Source organism: Hirundo rustica, chromosome 1, assembly GCF_015227805.2.
Source record: "Hirundo rustica isolate bHirRus1 chromosome 1, bHirRus1.pri.v3, whole genome shotgun sequence".
NCBI classification, from domain to species: Eukaryota; Metazoa; Chordata; class Aves; order Passeriformes; family Hirundinidae; genus Hirundo; species Hirundo rustica.
The window spans coordinates 61,085,423-61,106,005 of NC_053450.1; the positions used below are offsets into that span (position 1 = coordinate 61,085,423).

At 39.8% G+C, this 20,583-nt stretch overlaps 1 protein-coding gene across 3 annotated transcripts in view; it reads left to right on the top strand.

Moving 5' to 3' along the window:
- The window catches only part of CARMIL1 (capping protein regulator and myosin 1 linker 1), a 192,961-nt gene that overhangs the window by 137,471 nt on the left and 34,907 nt on the right, over positions 1 to 20,583 (top strand). For all 3 annotated transcript variants that reach the window (XM_040076283.2, XM_040076419.2, XM_058419311.1), the window contains 7 exons: positions 937 to 1,030; positions 3,180 to 3,278; positions 4,988 to 5,116; positions 5,381 to 5,512; positions 9,739 to 9,914; positions 11,906 to 11,993; positions 14,681 to 14,830. In XM_040076283.2, coding sequence (XP_039932217.1) covers positions 937 to 1,030; positions 3,180 to 3,278; positions 4,988 to 5,116; positions 5,381 to 5,512; positions 9,739 to 9,914; positions 11,906 to 11,993; positions 14,681 to 14,830 — 868 coding nt within the window. The remainder of the gene's footprint in view (positions 1 to 936; positions 1,031 to 3,179; positions 3,279 to 4,987; positions 5,117 to 5,380; positions 5,513 to 9,738; positions 9,915 to 11,905; positions 11,994 to 14,680; positions 14,831 to 20,583) is intronic.

The window sequence follows — 20,583 nt, forward strand, 5'->3', positions numbered from 1 at the left end:
GCTCAAAAATAGAGGGTTCCAAACATGTTTGTGTAGCTCTGGATGGAATAGGAACAGACGTTTAGTGGGATGTTTGCAGGAGGAGAAAGAGATGTTTGCAGGAAATAAAGGATTAATTGGAAATAGAAAGAATCATTTCCTTTCCAAGTTTTAAGAACATCCTGCTCTTTTTTCTTTTTCTTTTTTTTTTTTTTCCAATTTATTCAAGTCTGAAGTTGTGTGGACATACCACTGTAGGTAGCATTTTAAGTATAACTGTGTCATGATAGTCAGTTTATGTTCTCAGAGTTTAAATGTAATTTTGACTCGAGACCAAACTCCTGTCTTTAATCTCTTATTGCAGCAGATGGACAAAGCTGCAGAAATGTTTTGCAAGCAAATCAGGAAAATGCAGGGAACAATTGTTTGCATAAAGCAATGTGGAGATGATACGCTTGTTTTGTCAGCTTTTTATTAAAAATTCAGCAAGTCTCTTCAAATTGCTGTAAACACAAGAAGTTATTAAATAGTATATTTCTAAAACTCAATCTCTTAGTTGCTATCTATTACTGAATATTTCTATTTAGTCTTACATCTGATACAGTTGCCAGCAGACACTGATGCTCCCTGTTCTGTTTAGATACACGAAAATAATCTAACCTTGTGCACAGAGGTACAGAGAACAGCTGGGCTTTTAATCAGCAGCCACTGGGCATTGACCATGTAACTGCTTTTCAAAATCTATCCCTCCGTCTCATAGTAAAGAAGAATTAGCAGCAAAAAAAGAGCTTCCAGCTATTCCAGTTTAAAATGTGAAAAATACATTCTTACTACCTTCCACAGACAAGCTGGATGCACTTTATTTCTCCCCTCTGGATTATTCTTCATAAAGAAGTACAGTGATTATAATGAGATACAGTAATTAGATTAACTTTCACCATCAATTTTTGTTTTTAGGAATTATACATTGAGATTCATGCCTATACCGATGAATGATGCTTCCCAAGCACTCAAAACAAACCCTGAGAAAACAGAAGAGGCCCTGCAAAAGGTATTGCTTATGCCACCAACGAACAGGAATAAAACCAGCAAAAATATAGTAATTTTAGGTGACTGAGACTTCATGCTTGGCTGAGTAAGAATTCCATGCTGGATTCAAGGATTGTTTGGTTTGCATAGGCATATACGTGGTAATCAAGTGCTGCAAGAGCTCTTTATTCCACAGAATGCTGGGAGTGAAAGCTGATGGAATGCGATGGTGTAGTGCCAGAATGTCATAACAAAAAAAATGCAAGCTAGACCTGGTATTGCTGTGTGGCTGGCTATGAAAGGGAAAGTTAGGAACTGCATGTTTGTTACATATGTGCCTGTGGGTATTACCAAATGTTTAGAATTACTGGTGCACGCTTTATATATTGGCGTAAAAAGTGCAGTCAGCTCTGTACAAAACAAAGAGTGCTCTTTAATTTGAGAGAGGATAAAAGCATTTACTGCCTGTGTTTTATATTGTGCATATAAAATTCACACACAGTGTTGCCCTAAGTAAGCAACTGCACCAGCATGTCCTTTTGGATGAAAAGGTATCAGTACAGTATCTGTAGCTGTTCCACTTGCATGTGTTATAAAACTCCCAGCTGAGTTTTAATATGGTAAATCTTGCAAGCTCCAAACAAGCCTCCTGCTCAATCAGGAAGCATACGTTTCACATCTCTTTAATGAGTACTTTTCCTTCAGCCAAGGTAAGGCCATGAAAACCTTATAAATAGTTCTTACAGATAACCGTGATTAAAAAGCAAATGTCTATGGTCCTTATTTTTCAGTAATTTGAGTATCACGGGGAGAAGTGCTGGTAGTTAGTATCTTTCTCTTTGATGCCTGAAAATGATCTAAATTCTGCTTTTAAAAATCTGATTCGTGGGGGATGAACATATTTCTTACATCTCATTTAACATAATTGCCCAGGTTCATATCTAGCCTGGTAGGTGCATTTCTGAAAAAAATACTGGGAAGCTTCTGGCCACGGGGATTTAAATTCTGTTGTTAATTAGGCACTATGCACAAAGAGCATTTCCTTTTATTCATCTCAAATTTGCTAAAACTGTTTTAGACCCTGAGTTTGTTTTAAGGTGTGATTCAGGCTTTCTTCACACAACACGAGGAAGTTCCCTCTCGGTGTCAGGAGCGGTGCTGTGAACACACCGCCGGTGATTCCCTGCAGGCAGGGATGCAAGCCGCCCTGCATGGTCTGAGCCTGGTGCCAGGACAACTGCACTGACTGACTGATGGACACAGCAGCCACCCTCCCCAGCTCTGGTGTCTCTGCAGCACACTTGACTTGGGGTGGGCAAACTGGATAAGCCCAGGGATTTGCTCTGGGCCATGGTCAGATTCTTGCTGCTGCTGCGTTAGAGGCGACCATCCCCACTGATCTCAGCCTCACTACCTGCTGGCCACTCCGCTCATCCTTTTCTCCCCTCTCTCTTCCAGACCAGATCTGTCACCTTTGATGAACCTTGAACAGTTTGCTAATAGGTGTTTTTGGCTTCACTAAGTTTGATAGAGCAGGGTGAGAGGGTTACTCTGTGTGCCATGAAGCTGGCTGATGGTGGGTGCTTACTGCTGGTGGCAATTTGGTGGCCTGTTAGTAGGAATCACTTGTCTATAAAAGAGTACTTCTATACTGCTTAGCTTTTATTAACCAGCATGTGAACTGAGGCTGCACCATCACTTAGACACTTTTAGATAGTTTATTTTCTCTTCAGATATACTGCTATTCAAATTTGCATCTTTGCAGTGGGCCAAAGACATCTAAAAGAAATGAATCAAATACCTTGTGTCATCACCATCTCTACAACAATTAACAGTTAAGAGTCCCTTCAAATATTTCTCAAACCAGGATCTAATCCTTTGTCAGCTTAACTTGCTAAAGTGTTCAAAATAGAATACTCTTTCAGAAAGCACTGGCAAAAGCACAACGTTTAACCATGTTTCGCTAGTTTGTGAGTATTTGCCAATGTGTTTATGAAGCACCGAGGCGCACAAAATAAAGTTTGCAGATGATAAACAAATAATTAGGCAGCTTTTCTTGTCAGTCCCCAATTCTGACACAGCAGCAAAATTGAAATTACAATGTGAAGAGTCAAATCAGTTTCCTAATCTGACCTTTTTTTCTGCTTGCTTATTTATTTATTTATCTTTAGATAGAAAACTACTTGCTTCGTAACCATGAGACCAGGAAGTACCTACAGGAACAAGCATACCGGCTGCAGCAAGGCATTGTCACTAGCACCACTCAGCAGGTGAGAATTTGTTACTTAATGGACACCTCACTGCCTAAAACTGCTCGGGGAGGAAGTCCTCTCTCATCCTGAGTACTTTTAAGATGTGCCTTGCGGGTTATACTGTTTCCCAAGAAGTAATAATTATCAATGACAATATATTTGGAAGCAAAACATTTGTGAGAGGAAGGTCTTCTATACAGCAGTACCATGTAGAGAAAGACTCAAGATATTACTAAGTAAGCTACTGTTGAAACCAGGAATGGTTTGGTTTGCTTGTGCTCTACCTGTGTTATTAAATTTTAATGGGACAGTGTTTCGTGACTTGAACCTGAAATTATATTCTAACCTCTTGAGAGAGAAAATGGTATATGGAGATATACTGGCACTAAAAACTGAAAAGAGAAGTTGTTTTACTCTAGTAATTTTTTCTGTTCCAATGCCACTTTTCCCCTCCAAGTTAATAATCTATATGAAATAAGTTTAGATTTTTTTTTATAGCTGCTTGGTTTTAGTTGTGCTTTTCTCCAACGCCACATACACATCAAGTTTCAGGAAATGTAATTTATCATTATTTTGAAATAAACTTACTAATTTCTGTATTTTGTGTACAATAAGGAGGCATTTTAAAAACATTTTTAAAAGAGAGCTGAAAAAGACTCTCTAGTATGAGAAAATTGCATTATTATTCCCCGAGTGTATTTTTTTCCTGTCCGGATGTCCCAATGAGACTTTCTACTATCTAATAATTAATTAATTTTCTACTTGCAAAAAAAATCCAAAACCCACCCAAAACCCTTTGAAGAGACGGAGTCATGTGGATCTGAAAAGGAGCACGCTGTGCAATTATTTCAGTTCTCATTGCTAATGATATAAGATGCTAGAACTGTAGACTTGATACGATGGTGCGTGCACTCAGATGTTGCTTCAAAATGTCAAATAGCCCTTTCTAATGTATGCTAAGTGGGCTGATAAAGACTTTTAACTATAATATCTCCCTGCCTCATATATCTTAATCGAAGCTGACTATGTGTCAGGCATCCTTAGTGGTTTGTCTGGTAAGATACAGATATACCACCTGCCCTGCATTTGCAGCATGTTGAATGAATTGTCTTGTGGGTACAGATTAAGTTCAATTTATCCAACTGGGAGGTGTCTGACGGAAACTTCTGCTTTGATAGTTTTAATTCCCTTGCAGCTAGGAGTATTTACATTTTGAAAGAATACTGCAGAAGCCTGTGCAGTTGCATTTTGCCTAGACTGGAGAAATCGCTGTTAGTGTTTGTTGAATGGGGAGTGACAGAGATTTCTTTTACTGTCTGAACTTTTTAACAATTCAGAGACCCTTAGAACTTAGTCTTAGGTATATCAACAACATTTTCAGCATTAAATTTGATCCAAAACCCAGAGTAACATTTATATAGGATAACTTTCTGATTATTTGCAGTTATCCTGGAGGTTACTGTGGGGAAAATATTCCACAGCATTTCTTTTTCCTGATGGTAAAGTTTTATTTATTTTTGCAAAGCTTGGGGGTGTCTTTATGAGATGCAGTTCTTTTCTTCAATAGTATTGACATACTTCCAAGGTCTTATCATGTTTTTCCAGGTTGTTATATTGTCACTGCAAAGCTCATCATACTACTATTGATTTTCTACCTGGACTGGATTAAGGTTGTGTTTGACCAGCGTTCTGATGTTTCATCTTTTGTGTTTCTTTTGTTCAAGTAGATGATTGACAGAATATGTGTAAAAGTGCAAGATCATCTCAACTCTTTAAGAAACTGTGGTGTGGATGCTGTACAGGAGGACGTCAAATGTGCAGAACGGCTGATGCGGGATGCTAAGAACTCCAAAACGGTAAGCCTTTCCCATTTCACACCAGCAGTGCTGAGAGCAGCTGTGTGTGTGCTTGCAGCTTTTCTCTTTTTGGGCTGTGAAAATAATAATAGGTGTCACAAAAGAGTATTTTCTTCAGATGACCAGCTATAGGTAGTCTTTAAAGTGATTATATATTTCTAATTTATGAAGACTTTGATTTAGCCAAAGACATTTCCTGCTGCTTGTCCTGCTTTGAAGACAATGATGAGCCTGTTTTCTGAAGATGTTCCTCCTGTCTTACAGCTGTTACCAAATCTGTATCACCTCGGTGGAGCTTCTTGGGCAGGAGCAAACGGTTCACTCTCCAATCCTATCCAAGAGACGCTTGAATCCATGGCTGGAGAAGTCACAAGGGTAGTGGATGAGCAGCTTAAGGTCTGTGGATAGATGTATTACTGTCTCTCATGTGCAGGAATAACTAAATCTGAGGTTTTCTGTTGCTAAATGCAAATGTGCCACATTTCGTTTTTCTTCTCTGCAGATTTTTATGTAAGCTAGCTGCCTTTCCATTATTAGTTTCTTATAACTTTGGACCTTGTTATTTGGATTTTTTCCCCAGCTGGAATAAAATAAAAAGTTGCTTTAGTGTTTTCAGTGGGCAGAAGGAGCATATAATGTTTATGATCTTTTTTCATCTGCTAGAAGGGGAAGACTAATCAATTGCTCCTTCAGCCTTTTATAAAGGCATTTCTCATGCACCCTAAGAAGCCTCATGCCCTGGAAAAAAGTGCTCGGTAGTTAAGGAGTCCTAGTAGAGTAAAAGCTGCTTTTTTACAGACTCCATTGCAGATTTTTTTTTTTTTCTCAGTGGTCACTTTCAAACCTGATGCAGGATTTCCACTTTACCTACAAGCTACAATCCAAACAGTATTGAGAGTGCCCAAAGAATTGGCACAGGCAGCTTTACAGGAAATCTCACAAGTTGCCTCTGTTCTTGCAATAGATGTCATTGATCTGTAAATATTCTCACCTGTGTGCTCAGCCAGCTCCTGCTCAGAAACTCGAACCTTCAGTTATGTTTGCTCTTCCTGTGTAACAAGCAAAGAAGAGCCATCCACACAGCATGCACAAAGGTATCAGTCCAGGAAGAAGACAAGGTGGAGAACTTTTACTGACAGTTGGGATCTGTATGGAAGCTGATGGATTTAAAAATATGGCTCTGGGGCAGATCAGATCATCTTCTGTTTATGACTAAGCTGCTTTGCCTGTGTTCTGCAGTATTTCAACACTTTACAACCTTCATCTTCAGATTCTTTGATCTTTCAATTGAAACATAAAAATGCTTCAGTCAGTGGGAATATAATGAAGAACAATAATAATGTCATATTACTAATTACTTTCTTGAAATTAAAAAGCTAATGAGGAGGGAAATGGTGCTCTATTTTAAGTATGTTTCTCCCTTTCCCCATTATATGAGATAAGGTGAAGATTTCTGCACACATGAAAGTGATTTATCCATAAAATTCTTCCCAGTGGAACTTCTGGGGTATTATTGGGACAGGAGTAGTCTGGTCAGCCCTTTGTACTGGGCTCATGCCCTTAAATAAGTTCATCTTGGAGAGTCTTATAAAGTGTGAAAAACAAAGCCTCTTCAGCATTTGGAATGTTCCTGAATGTGTTTCCATTTTTACTTTTATGCATCTGTGATAAAAGGCAATTTAGATCAACCATTCTGACTTTTACATTTACTTTTGATCTATGTGGCATGCAAGTTTAAGTGGCTTACAAAAAACTATGAAGTCATAATGCTCATTGTATACTCCAACACACATTGTTTTAAATTTTCACTTAAGGTAGAAAGGTTTTCCTTTAAGTTCTATGCATGGAGGAGGAACTGTTGAACCTGGATTGGAATCAGTTTTTTCCCCCAGTTGCTTAGGTCAATTCAAAACATCATAAGCAATTTATTATTTTTAAAGATAGATAAGGGAGCTCACATGAGGACAGTTCTTTTTGTAATTGTTAGGGGAAAATCCTGTGTGCTGTTAGAGGAGTTTTGATTTTTAGTTTCCATAGCAACCAGAACATGATTCTAAAAATAAATTTGGAAATTAGTTAAAGCTAATGAACATTTTTTATGTAAATAAGAGATTCTTTTTTTCTTTTAAATTTGGGGGGTTTTTTAAACTCAAGGGAAGGAAGAGGCGTGAAAAAGGAGTTAGGGTAAGGAAAAACAATATATTGGAGTAAGTTGGGTTGACCAGAGGAGAAATTATAGCAAGACCCATGCCTTTTTCCTCTCCTGCTGGTGTCACTGTGGACACACAGAACATGGAGATGCTTTATTCAGTCAGCAAAGGCCCAAGGGAAAATAAGCAAGACAAGCGGAACCCAGACAGACACGATTGTTTTGGATTGACAGGAGTGCCCAAAATATTCTACCTAAATTTTGTCCCAGAGCAAAGGGTTTGTTGGCTCCATCACCTGTCCCATTTTTTATTTTGATATCATCGTCCCTCAGTCCTTTTCCTCACTGTATCTTTCTCCTGAATGTTAAAATTCTTCAACTGTGGGTAGTCCTTTGTTCTTTTCTTTCAGCTGGTGACTGGTACTTGCAGCCCTGTGGCTCAAAGGTGTGCCCTTTCACAGTCAGTATTGGTAGCTGTGGCTTTCCATCAGTGAAAGGGTTGGGTGTGGAATTAGGAGGTGAGGAAAGGTTTCTGTAGATACCTTCTGTAGATAATAGTCAGGTGAAATCAACAAGCTAAAATCCACCACTGAAGAAATTATGTTCAGCCGTGCAAATAAAGATAAGATTCAAACTCTATTTGACTTCTAAATCGCACATTCTCGCAGTTCTTTGAGGAAAAATTGATTTTGGAAATATCAGGAAAGGTCTTGTTTTTCCTGCTACTTCCCAGTGATGCCTTCACACAGCAGTTTTTCACATGATCCATTTTGAAAGACCCTGCTTAGACTGCAATTGTAATTCAACATAGCAAGTCTATCACTTTTATGATTGCAATTCATCAGTAACTCTTGAGAGCTCAGGGAATTTTTTCACAATAAACTACACAATTGCACCAGTAAATAAGTGCTATGTAAAAAAATGGACGTGTCAGGAAGTCTCATTAGTAGTTTACTTGGCTCAGTTTTCTCTAATATTGAAGTTCTTCATCCCCCATGGGGATATGGCCGCAGAGGCCTCAAAGTCTCTTCATTAGTGATGCTGCCCCAGAATCTGCTTGAGAACTGAAAGAGGGAGTGTGGGAAGAGTTCTTAATGGGCATCTTGAGAAACCAGCAACAAGATGTATTATTAGCTATAATGGCAGTTGTCCCTCGTAACTCTGAATCAAATGTTGTAAAGATTGGACTTTTCCTGTACGCTGTGGCCACTTCACGTTGGTTTGTTGTGTTTTTTTCAGACTGTAAAAGCTACAGACTGAAAGATGCTGCTCTGAATCATTGAAATTTTTATGCAGCAATGGTGGTTTTTCTTGCTCATTTTTTGCATTAGGAAATTACTAGTTATGGTAGGGCTTCATAAAGAGAAAAAAGCTCTGATACAATGGAGTTGAATCTGAGGTCACTTACCTGTGGTATGGGATTGAGAAGAAGAGGAAAATCAGTAGAGTTTTCAAGGGGCGCAGTTCTTATTTTTGTACAATTTCCAAATGCCTAGGTAAGATCTAGGCTTGCCTAGTACAACATTCCAAGGAAAAATTTTTTTTTTTTTTTTTCCTAATTTGCAAGTACCTTTTTCTGTTTGGTTATCAATCCTCAGTCTTATGAGAGACAAGTTGGCCCATTTCAGTAAACTGGGCTCTGTCCTGTTCCTGGTTTTTTTTCCCCACCCTCCTTTGGATTTTTCCTGTGTGAGTGACCATGCACTGGAAGAGGCTGCCTGAAGAGGGTGGGGAGTCTCCCTCACTGCAGATACTCCTAAACCCTCTGTACACAGCCCTGTGCCATGTGCTCTAGGGAAACCTGGAGCAGGGAGGTTGGACTAGATGACCTTCAGTGGTCCCTCCCAACCTTTCACCCATTCTGTGGTTCTATGTGAATAAAAATGGTTGGCTATAACTAAGGTTTGCTGTACATTTACATATATATAAACGAGAGCCATATATTAAAGGTTTGCATGCCAGCTGCAGATCACACTTGTAGCTACTTCTTAATATTCAGCTGGTATATTCCAGCCATCTACAGCATGCTGAGTTCTCAGGAGTCTCTCTTCCTCATTTACTGATGCTTACTACAAATTGGCAGGTCTGGAGCACTGATGAAAATTGGTGATTCAGGGCACAGTTTAGAGGGGAGGCAGCTGCAGCAGAGCATCCACTGCAGTGGTGGGTACACAAGGGAAGCTAATTTGTTCTGACAGTTCAACACACAGAGATGTAAATGTTTCATATTTGAAAAGGCAAACAAGTACGTTTGCAGGTCATTTTCAGAACAAGTGTGTTGATTCTCAAAGCTATATTTTGTAAAATGTCTTATATTGCAGCTGGATGCAAAATGGATTGGAAAGCAGGAAGAAGAATTGCAAAAACTACAAGTCTAAAAGTGTCGTAGTGCTATTCACCAGAATAATGCTGTCGCCTCCCAGCTAAAGTAAATCCCAGTATCTAATGTTATTTTTTGCCTGCTGTGCTGCAGACACTCCTTGAATCTATGGTGGATGCAGCAGAAGACCTTTGCCCAAACGTAATGAAGAAGGCTCGCATCCGTGAAGACCTCATTGAGGCCAGCACTGAGAAGATTTCCATCCCACGCACCTTTGTGAAAAATGTCCTCTTGGAGCAATCTGGAATTGATATCCTCAATAAAATTAGGTACTTTAGGAGACTAATCTAACAAAATTGGCATTTGGATTTTGGGTTGAGTGTACGTGTGTTTGTGTAGTAGAAGAATTTTGGAATTTTGTGACTCACAAGAAACTATATCATGGCATTCAAAGAGCAGGAAATTGTCCTGCAGGTCTGGGGAACTTAGCACAGGTGATTCGTATGTTTGGAATATCTGAGGATGTTAACTTAGATCATTAATGCATGTGCTCTCCTATTTAGTGAAAGATTTGGTTTGTGGCACACAAATAATGTTTTCATGACTGATACTTTTTTTAAAAAGCTTTATTTTCTCACATGACACTGAATTAATGTAATAGAAGGAAATTGCACTATTTGCTTTGAGTGGTAGCAGTGCTTTGTCTGCTGTTACTTTTGGTCTTGTCCTATAGCTGTAGCAATCACTTTGAGATTTTGTGTGGGAGCTGTGCACAGCAGACAGATGTACTTAAAAAATGGAAACTTGGATAGTCAAACCACAAACCTGGAGCAGAAACCAATACCCTGAATAACTCTTTGTTTGTCCTGTAAAAAAAAAAGAGGCTTTTACCTGACCTTTTACTGCTTGGGTTTTTTTCATGTTGAATGTATACCAGAGAATATATTTACACAGTATAATGTGGTTAACCCGTACTTAAACATTTTCATTTCCTTTCTGCCTGATGCATGAAAAGCATGACATTTTGCATTGAGATGCTAATATCTTTGAGGAGGAAGAAAACAGTAAAACTTTGGCATTCGTTTTGCAGAGTGCAAAAAAATAGGCAGGAAAAGGTGTTAAAGACTTTGGCTATACCTTCAGAGTGTTTAAAATTGTTCAGCCAGCAAGTTTTCTGCACTTCAGTCCTATCAAATAAATCTTGGCCCCAAGAAAACAACACTGCCTCTTCTACTTGCAGGAGTTGGAACTGTCAGTGAGGTGAAGGTGCCACACTGTGATCTTTCCTGCCTTATATTATTTGAAATTAGTGTTGGTAGCTGAGGGAGATTCCTTCACTCTCATTCTCTTCCCACTGTGGCTTGGCCACCATTCTACCTCCCTATGAATTGCACTGCCTTTCCCAGGAGTTCCTTACCTTTTTCTCCAGGCTCTCTGCAGCAGTAGTGCTAGCCCCAGACAGAAATAGCATTGTTAGTCAAATACAGCTCAGTCCACATATAAAAACCATAAACCAGGATCATGTCCCTTGCTATCAGTTGAAATAGCTGGTGTTGAAGGCAGAGGTGGAGCTTTGGGCTGCAGCTCAGGCAGTCGTGCTTGTTGGCTCCACGTCAGCTGCCCTCCACAGCCAGAGAATTTGGTGGTGTCACCGAAGATGGGACCCCAAGGGAGCAATTCAAGGAATACATTTCCTTGAGAGGGAGTTAATAAGGAAACCTAAGCTCTAAGCTCAGTGTGTAGGTATGGTGGTGTTCCACATGTGTCTGTGGAGTGGAAAAATGGCTGACGTGAAGTTCTGGAGACAGAAAGTGTTTACACACTCCTTAGAGCAAAAGAGGAAGCAAAGTTGTGATGGCATTGGCTGAAAAACCAGCATTGTACGCTTGTCCTTCCCAGCAGATCAACACAAAAAGCAATTGAGGAAATGAATGGATTGTAGTTGATCAGTGGAGTAGTGTTACATAGGCAGCAATGTCCTAATCCCATTCGTCTGAGATTTGTCTGACTTTAGTGGTGGAGTGTTCGTCTCCGAGTTTCACTTCTTATTTTTATTCAGCTCTCTTACCCAGATGTTTTCATTTCATCTCATGGAAAACTGTTAGAAGCAGGTTAAATGTGGTACAGAGGCTCCTGTGTTTATTGTGTGATTCATGAGTTTATTTCTGAAACCTGCAGTCATGTATCCTGACACCCTCTAATGTTTTACTTCAAATAAAATGACAGTACTGTGGATAATCGTCACACTGTTGAATGTGTAATAAAGATGAAAATCTCCTGCGTGAATTAAGAAGTTCTCTCATTTTTAATCCTCACACAGTGAAGTGAAGCTGACAGTGGCTTCTTTCCTGTCTGACCGAGTTGTAGATGAAATCCTGGATGCACTTTCCCATTGCCATCACAAACTGGTGAGTTTTTTCTTGGTTGATATCTATTATGCCAGATCTCAACAATGCCATTTATATTCATAACTTGTTCAGTTTCTCCTTTGACAGCTCTGTTTTGAAATTGGTCTTATTTTCTGTGACATCCTGACATCTTTTGAAATATGATTTTGGGGCTCTTGCCTCTTTGCTGCAGGAAAGATGCAACCTTAGAAGAGACTGTGTTATATACTTGTCCTATTATCTTTTGAGCAGTTGTCAGATCTAGAACTAAAAGTGCCATCAGGATGCAGCACTGAGTCATTAGTTAAGAACAGTCCTAATATTTATCAAGGTGAGAGTATAAGGCTTGGTTGCTCATGAAATGAGAGGTAAGATTTCATTCTTTAGAATTCTTTAGGCACTGCTGAAACCTTGTTCCCTGAATGAGTGTGTTTTGAGGGTACCTCAGAAATGTAGGTATCACGTTTGAAGAGAAAGGGGTAAGAATGTAGGAAAGAAAGTACTGTTACTTGAAGGTCCTGAACTGTTGGGAGGCACAGATATTTATTATAGAGGTATTTGTCTCATCAAGAATAGAAGAAATAAACAACTGTGTATCCACAGAAAATCCTTTTTGCTTCTAATGCAACGGGGCTTTGTAAGGACAATCCAGTACTCTTTTTTTAAAGAACTTAGTGGGTGTGGTTCTGATTAAAGTTGCTCTTCATTTCTAATTGAAATTTCTTTGGCTGCAACTTGAAGGCATGGTGTTTTTTCAGATGCTTTTCTCCCCAAGATAAGGGAACTATATATATTCCTCTTTATTTCCTCTCTGTGAAAGTCCTCACACGAGTAAAACAAATCACTCTTTCTGCCTTCCCCTTCACGTTTCTTTTAATGGAAGACTGAGTTACTTGAGCGTGCATCTTTGTAATACAGAGCAGCATTGAGTCAAGACTCTGGAGCTATGCAGCAGCAGCAGCCTGCTGTGGGAGAGACCACATGAATGAGCTCCAGTTTGTCCCAGAGGAGGCTCAGCTGGAATGAGCAGTGACTGGGCTATTTCTGTTGCAGTGGTATTGCACAACCTGGACATACCCTGCTTCCTGCACAGTACGTCATTTTCTCCAGCCTTTGAGTCACTTCACTGAAAATCCTCTGCAATTTTTCCAGCTGTTTAAAAAGCCGCTTTTAAAATTGTGGTTTCCAGAACCAGACGGACTGTTTACGTGTTTCAACCACCACAGTACACAGGAGTGAAATTGTTTTGCTCCTGAAATTCCTTATAGCGTGTATTTACATAGCCAAGAATATAAGAATTCCTTCTTTTTGTCAGAGTTTCAGTGGCAGCTCATTTTTAGGACAAGGTTTGCTAGACCTCCCTCCCACTAAAGGCTTCTGGACACTTGTTGCTTTTCAGGGTTGTGGAATTGGCTAATTGCCAGTGCTCTTGGTTTCTAAGGAATGATTGTACATTTTGGATTGGGTTGATTTGTTTTGTGATCCATTTTTGCCTACATGACTAACGTGTCCTTTTCACCATTTAACTCTGCCTTGTTTCTGTTCGCTGCAGGTTCTTTCAGATAGTATAGCACTGATGAAAACCTTGAGTACTGATCTCAAAAACGCTGCTAGAGAAACTCCTGTCTAATTTGACACCGTTAATCTTCAGCTGACAGCTGCAGTCTGAGAGCTGCCAGCTAGTTCTTAGTCCAGCATAGATTAAATGCACTGATGTAGTTCTCAGCCAGCTCCTTAAATTGGAGTGTCATGTTCTACTAATTCAACCACCCACAGATGGCTGTGTTGGTTGCATCGGCATAGTACTGTTTGAGGCAACTTTGAAAAATAAAACTTGTTTGACAAGACCTCAGTCAGATGACGATTCGCATTAATTATTATTGCAGCTATTTTAGTGTGCTTGAAGATAAATTCATAGCAGCTCTCCAGATGCTTTTCCTAAGTAGACACCAGACTAAATGAGCTATAATTGATTCAGGTCATCTGTTTACCTTTTTTGATGTTTAACAAAACAGCAATCCACTGGTTGTCCTGCGTTGTGCTGATGTGAAGCACTGGGAGTTGTGCTGATGTGAAGCAGTGGACTACAGCTCTCCCTAGCTGCCTCTTTGAAGACTTCTGTGACCACCTGTTTTGGGACAGCTGATCTTCAAATATTTGCTTTTAGCAGATGTTTGTTTAATATTCTCTCCTATTATCAAAAGTACTAGAAAATATTTCATCATTTTCATGACATCATGAGCCCACTCCATTCCAAATACAGTCCAGGGTGGTTTATATAATGCTCTCTGTGGTCCTAGTAGCAGTTTTTGCTATGCAGGTCTAGAAATAGACTTTACTGTTGTTACAGCTTTTCCCTATCTACGGTGAAACAGAACTGAGGTAAACTGTGTTGTTTAAATCTGTGTTGTTTTTGTGAATAGCAAATTATAACATTTTGGCCATTGGATAATTATGAAAATTATATTGGCTGATATTGTGCATGTCTTTGTTAATTAAAAAGAAATGGTTCAAGAAAAAGCTTCCCTTCCACACATTTATTTTCTTTATAAGGCAGACCCAGTGCGAGGACTAACCAATGTAACTGAGCTTTCCTTTCACGCTTGCTCTTCCAGTATTTATGATCACTGAAATTCTGTAAACTTTCTTGGTTGGGTTCTCTTTGTCTTTTTAAAGTTTGACTGGTATGTTCCTGTCTTTTTCTCCAGGCTGACCATTTGACCAGACGTGGCAAACCACTTCCACAGCAAGAGTCACTGGAGATTGAGTTAGCTGAAGAAAAACCCACTAAGCGCTCCATGATCACAGTTGAGGAGTTGACAGAGATAGAACGTTTGGAGGATCTGGACACTTGTATGGTAAGACACATTCCACAGCTCGTGTGGTTAAGTACAGAGGTAATGAGGAAAGACACTTTTCAAAATATCAATTAGCAAATTTGAGGTTGGGAAATAGCTTCTAGAAGATGTAAATGTTAGCTTGGAAGATTTTGCCTGAACGGCATCTTGTTGTTCAGCAGAAGAAAAGCTTTTCCCTTTTCTTCACTTCTTTCCTCATGCCTGTTCAAGGGCCTTTCCCTTGCTGGTATTGTAAACACCTCTTCCACTGGGCACAGTTTCACAAAGGTTCAGCAGAGGTAATAAATTGGACCATGCTATCCTTTCATAACATGCTGCTTTCTGCCTTTGTCTTCCTTTTACTTGGATTCCTTTCACCTGTGACAAAAAAATATTTCTGCCTGAAAGTTATGTTACTGACTGTGAAGAGAAGTTGATTCATGTGTGACTTTATTGTAAAGATGGCTCTGTGCCATTATCTTCAGCCTTACAAGATGTGAACCCACATGATTGCAAATACAACGATTCTCAAGCTCAAATTTTCTCCACCCAGCTCAGTCTGTTTACTATGGACGGGAACTTTAGGAAGTGCTTCTCTATTACAAATCAGTCAGTCTAACAGGTGGTCACTCCTGCAAGGGATGAGCTTTCTGCTTTACCTACCCACCTGATTCCTTGGCCATGTGCCTTCACCAGAAGCTAGAATGGCAGAAAAACTGATTGCAGCTTTTTGTAGAAGATTTGATTCAGCTCCCTGGATAAAAGTGCTGCAGAGTCAGACAGGACAGAAGGAGCAGCAGAGCTGCTGCTCTCTCCAGCAGCTATCTGTTGGTCTCATTTATCTATAAAACAAAAGCACTTTCATTGCAAATACCAGCTTAAAATAGGTTGTCTCTCCCTTCCAAATCTCCTGTTTCACTGAGAGCTGATTTGATACAATATTTGTCTGAGCATCACAAATCCCTGTGAGGCTTGTGGTGTTGATTACATCATCTAGTTCATCACTGGTACTATCATGTTCCAGAAGCTTTCTGTGGCCAACATTCAGTAATCATTTTGAGCCCTAGCTCCTATGGGAGATGCCAGTAAAATATGCAGCATCTGAACACTGTACCTGTAAGTTAGTTTTTGCATGCTGGCTTCATATATAGAAAATTAAGCTAATGGCTCATTTCGACACCCCACGCTCTGCCTTTAAATTTATTCCTGCAGCCTGTTAAGGATAGTAATACTGGAAATGTAAAAAATAGCTCCTGTCTTTATCTCATATCACCATGGTTATAAGAAAGCATCATATCACTCTGCTGTTATCTTTCACTTTGGCCATATTAAAGTAATGGAAATGTGACACTGCTTACACTCTCTAAAAAATGCATTAGATGCTAACTGTACTTACATTCAGAAGTGTTTATATGTCTTCATTCTCTTCATTCACCCTCATCTTGCACAGAGATTCAAATACCTTTGTGACCCAGATTCTCATCAATATCTAATTGTGGAAGAGAATGAAGCATCAAATAAACATGAGACAGTCCCCTTAGTCAGTGCTAAAAAATCCATCTATTAAAAACTGCAATCCATATTTGGGAGCTGCTTTTTGCGTCCTGACTGCAAATGATGTTGGTTGTTGCTGTAAAAATATAGAGATAAATAGGTGAGATAATAGAATAGTTTGGGTTGAAAGGGACATGAAAGGTCATGTTCTGTGGACAGGGACCTGTGTCTCATCTTCCATTAGGCTGCGTTGCTCAGAGCACAGTCTAATTGGCTTGGACAATTCCAGGGACACGGCATGCACAACTTCTCTGGGCAGCCTGTTCCAATGCCTCATCACCTTCACAGTAAAGAATTTCTTCCTAATATTCTTATCAAAATCCACCCTCCTTCATCTGAAGCAATTTCTCCTTTTTTCTATCAGTACATGCCCCTGTAAAAAGTCCTGCCTTTTGTAGGTCCCCTTTAGGTATTGTTGTAGGGTCTTCCTGGGGCCTTCCCTTCTCCTGGCTGAACAACCCCAGCTCCTTCAGCCTGTCTTCATAGGAGAGGTGCTCCAGCCTTCTGATCATCCCCATGGCCTCATCTGGACTCATTCCAGCAGATCCATGTCCTTGAACTGGGGGCCTCAGAGCTGGAACGCAGCACTCCAGGGTTCTCGGGCTGAATCCCCTCCCTCACCCTGCTGCCACGCTGCTTTTGATGCAGCCCAGGATACAATTGGCTTTCTGGGATGTGAGTGCACGTTGTCAGGTCTTGTTGAGCTTCCCATCCACAAACACCCCCCCACACCCTCCTTCTCCCCACGCCTGCTCTCAGTCCAATCTCTGCCCAGCCTGTTTAGGATTGCCCCAACCAAGATGCAGGATTTAGGGTTTGGCCTTGTTGAACTTTAACACTGTCACAATGACACAGCCCCAAAAGGCTGAGTGATGCAGGGATTGTTACTGAGCTAATGTTCTCACTGAGTTTTTTTGCAACTAAAAGCACTTTAAGAATGTATCTTCTGTGTGGAGTTAGTAACTTTGAAGAGAGCAGTTTCCAAATGATTTATTTTAGCTAGGGGAAAATCCTACAGAGTTCAGATATTCTCTTGATAAACATAACCTGATTTGTGGCAGCTTTTAAGTGTCACACAGTTATTTTTGTGGAAATAAGGAACTGTCTGAAAGGGACATCAGCAAATGCTTTATGAGCTGGTCAGTGCAGGACACAGATATGTTGCTGAGAGATTTTACTAAAAAGAGAAGCATATGTTTTTATGAACTATAATAAGGAACCTAATCTCTTTTGATTATTTTTAATCTTAAATGAGAAATAGATATTTAGTTATTACTTCCAAAGTAGCATTAGTCCAGGACACTGCCTTGCTTGGTCATTGGAAATCCTTAAGCAGATCTTAGCCTTTTTATTAGATGCACCTGACAGCTGTGTTGTGCAAACCTCAAACCTGAAACCTTGAATTGCAGCTTGGTATTGTGGCTGTTCGGGAGCCCAATCTCCTATAGTCAGAAGTATTTGGAATGTAAGATGGGGCTGATTGTGTTGCTGGGATGCCAGAGAACACTTGCCTATTCTAAGCTCAGCCTTGCTCCAGCTGGCTGTCAAGATGTTTTGGGAAGAAGAGATTTTGGTCATGAGGGAGAGGCACTGAGCTTGGACCACCGTTTGGGAGAAGCTCTTTCCCACTCGCAAAACAGGATTTGCTTTGCAAACCACCATTACCTTCATCAATTCTTTGTTCTTGTTTTCTTCAGCAAGCTTATTTATGGTCAGTATTTTGGCTGGGGTAAACCATACAGCCTCATGTTGTTATTTATCAGCTTCCCTTGAAGCTGTATTTGAACAATGTGGGGAATAAATGGGTCTGGGTTCACATTTGACTGTGGTTGTAGGTAGATTGTATATCACTGAAGCTGTATGAATGACTGGGAGTGAGGTGGATGTATTGGTAATAAAATGTTTATGAGCTGCTTGTTTTTATGTGTGGATTGAAAGCTACATATATAGAATACAGAAAAGCTCGGAACACTTGGACTGGCAGCAGAGGGGTCTGAGACCTCCGTTGCTGGTGACTGAGGGAGCAAACAGGCACAATTCAGAGCCTGCCCACCTGTTCTCAAGCAGAGTGCAGAGTGGCTGTGGCTGGGAGGATTTCCCTGACAGAGCAGACATTTAGATGTGTATAAACAACGCAGACAAGACAGAACGAAATATCACAAACGGGCTCACAAAATGCATCACTGAAAAACAGACATGGTATTTCTAGGATTTTCTGTTGTGGGAATTAGCACTTCCTAAACACCAAACTCTGCCGTTTAAACTTATTAGCTTCAGCTTAGGGTAAGTTTCTCATCCAGCCTTTAACAGCGGCCTGAGAGCCCATAACAGAGGCTTGTCAGTCACACCAGAACTTGCCAGTCTGTTAAATGAGCTGTGCAGAACACTGGGAGCAGCTGAGTGGTCCAGCATAGGACGAGATCGCTGGAACATTACGCATCTGAGAGTTTCTGATCTCCCTGAGCTGCACTACAGTAAATTGATGCTTCCCTAATCTACAGCTTAGTTGTCTACATTTCATGAGAGCTGCACTGATGGTAATAAGTCATTAGAGAAAATTTGCGTGCAACTAAAATGGAAAGAAAAATCTTTATGCAGAAAATTACTCGCTCTTCTCAGATGAAAGGAAAAACCATGGCCTGCTTCTCAGAGCTTAAACTCAATCACAAATTAACTTCATAAAATAGTATGGTTTGTCTAAATTTTTCTGTGTGCATATGATGAGCGTGACACATATTCAACTCATGGATTAATTTTAAAACTAACTTTAGATAAGGCACCCTCTTTTACTGAGGCTGAATATCATGTGTCTTGGTATGTATAATCATGTACCTACATGATTATAGTAACAGATACTATCTGGTTTTAATTTCCATAATGTTTCTAGTTGTACTTTATTCTTTCATGTGCATTAGTACTTTGCAGAAGCAAGAAATACGAAATAATGCTCAATTCCCCACCAAAAGATAGTGGAGCATCTTTGTTAGATTGTGTTTAACAGTTATTTTCTAAAGGGTTGGTTTTTTGTTGTTTTTTGTTTTTTTTTTTAAGCTATCTGAATGCTATTTTGGCTTCTAGAATACTAAATAGAGCTCAATAGAGTCGAGACACTATTTAAAGATGTTTTGAAAGAAATAGCTTTTCTTTTACTAACAATCCTTATACCCATCTTTTTTTTAAATATCTCTTTCAGCAATATAACTTTATTGCTATAGGTAGTAGCAAGCATACAGCCAGGATAAGTATTGTTTTTAGAGCAAAGTAGAGGTTATTTGTTTTATTAAGAGGTACGGTAGGAAGTTGTTTGAAACATGTAAAGGAATTGTAGGTTGTAATACAGAGGTTTGCCTATAACTCTTCTTTAAAGCATTTCAGTGTAAGATTGAAACACTTGGATGGTAAATTGTGTTTGAAAAAATGCTAGTGGCCAATAGGAAAGGACTGCCTGCGATGAATATTGAGTGTTAGCCATTTTTTTCATCTATTTCTAATTTTAACCACAGAAATTGTTCTGTGATTTCAATGGAGGAAAGTTTAAAAAAAAAGAAAAAATCTCACGAGCAATATATTAAAGTTCTTTATTGAACAACAGATTTCACCTGTAGAGTAGAGAAGAAAATTTGCAGAAATAGCAGAACACTTGTAGATTGGTGGTGTATGTTCTTCCTGGCTAGCCATTGTCAGAGATTTGGCAGATGAATCCTTTATTCAGGTGAAAACTTAGAACCTTTTTTGTTCTGAAGGACAAGGAGTGTATGGACCTCAGCGTCTTCCTTTAGACAAAAGGAAGAAATGACACTCACCAAAATAAGGTTATTGAAACAAAGAAACAAAAAGCAGCCCCCAAACGCATAAAGCACCACCTGTAAGCTTTTCTCCCCTGACCCACCCCAACCCCTGCCCCCCATCCATCAACAGCAAGTTTGAATTAAAACAACAGAAACCTCTTCAGTTGCTTTCACTGGCATGAGGAGGAGATCATGGTGACACTGAGGAACGTGTGCACTGATGCTGTAGGAAGGAATACCAAAGCACAGATTCTCTGGTATGTCCTGACTTACTATCACATCTCATTCTTGCTGCTTTCTGTTTGCCTGCCACAGAATTGTCTCAGACACAGAGACTCAGCTTTTTGGATGAAAGGCTGAACACCTACTGCAGTAAAACCCCGTTTCCTGTTGGACTCTGTGTTCTCCTGTGCTATAAATAAAGCTCCAGCT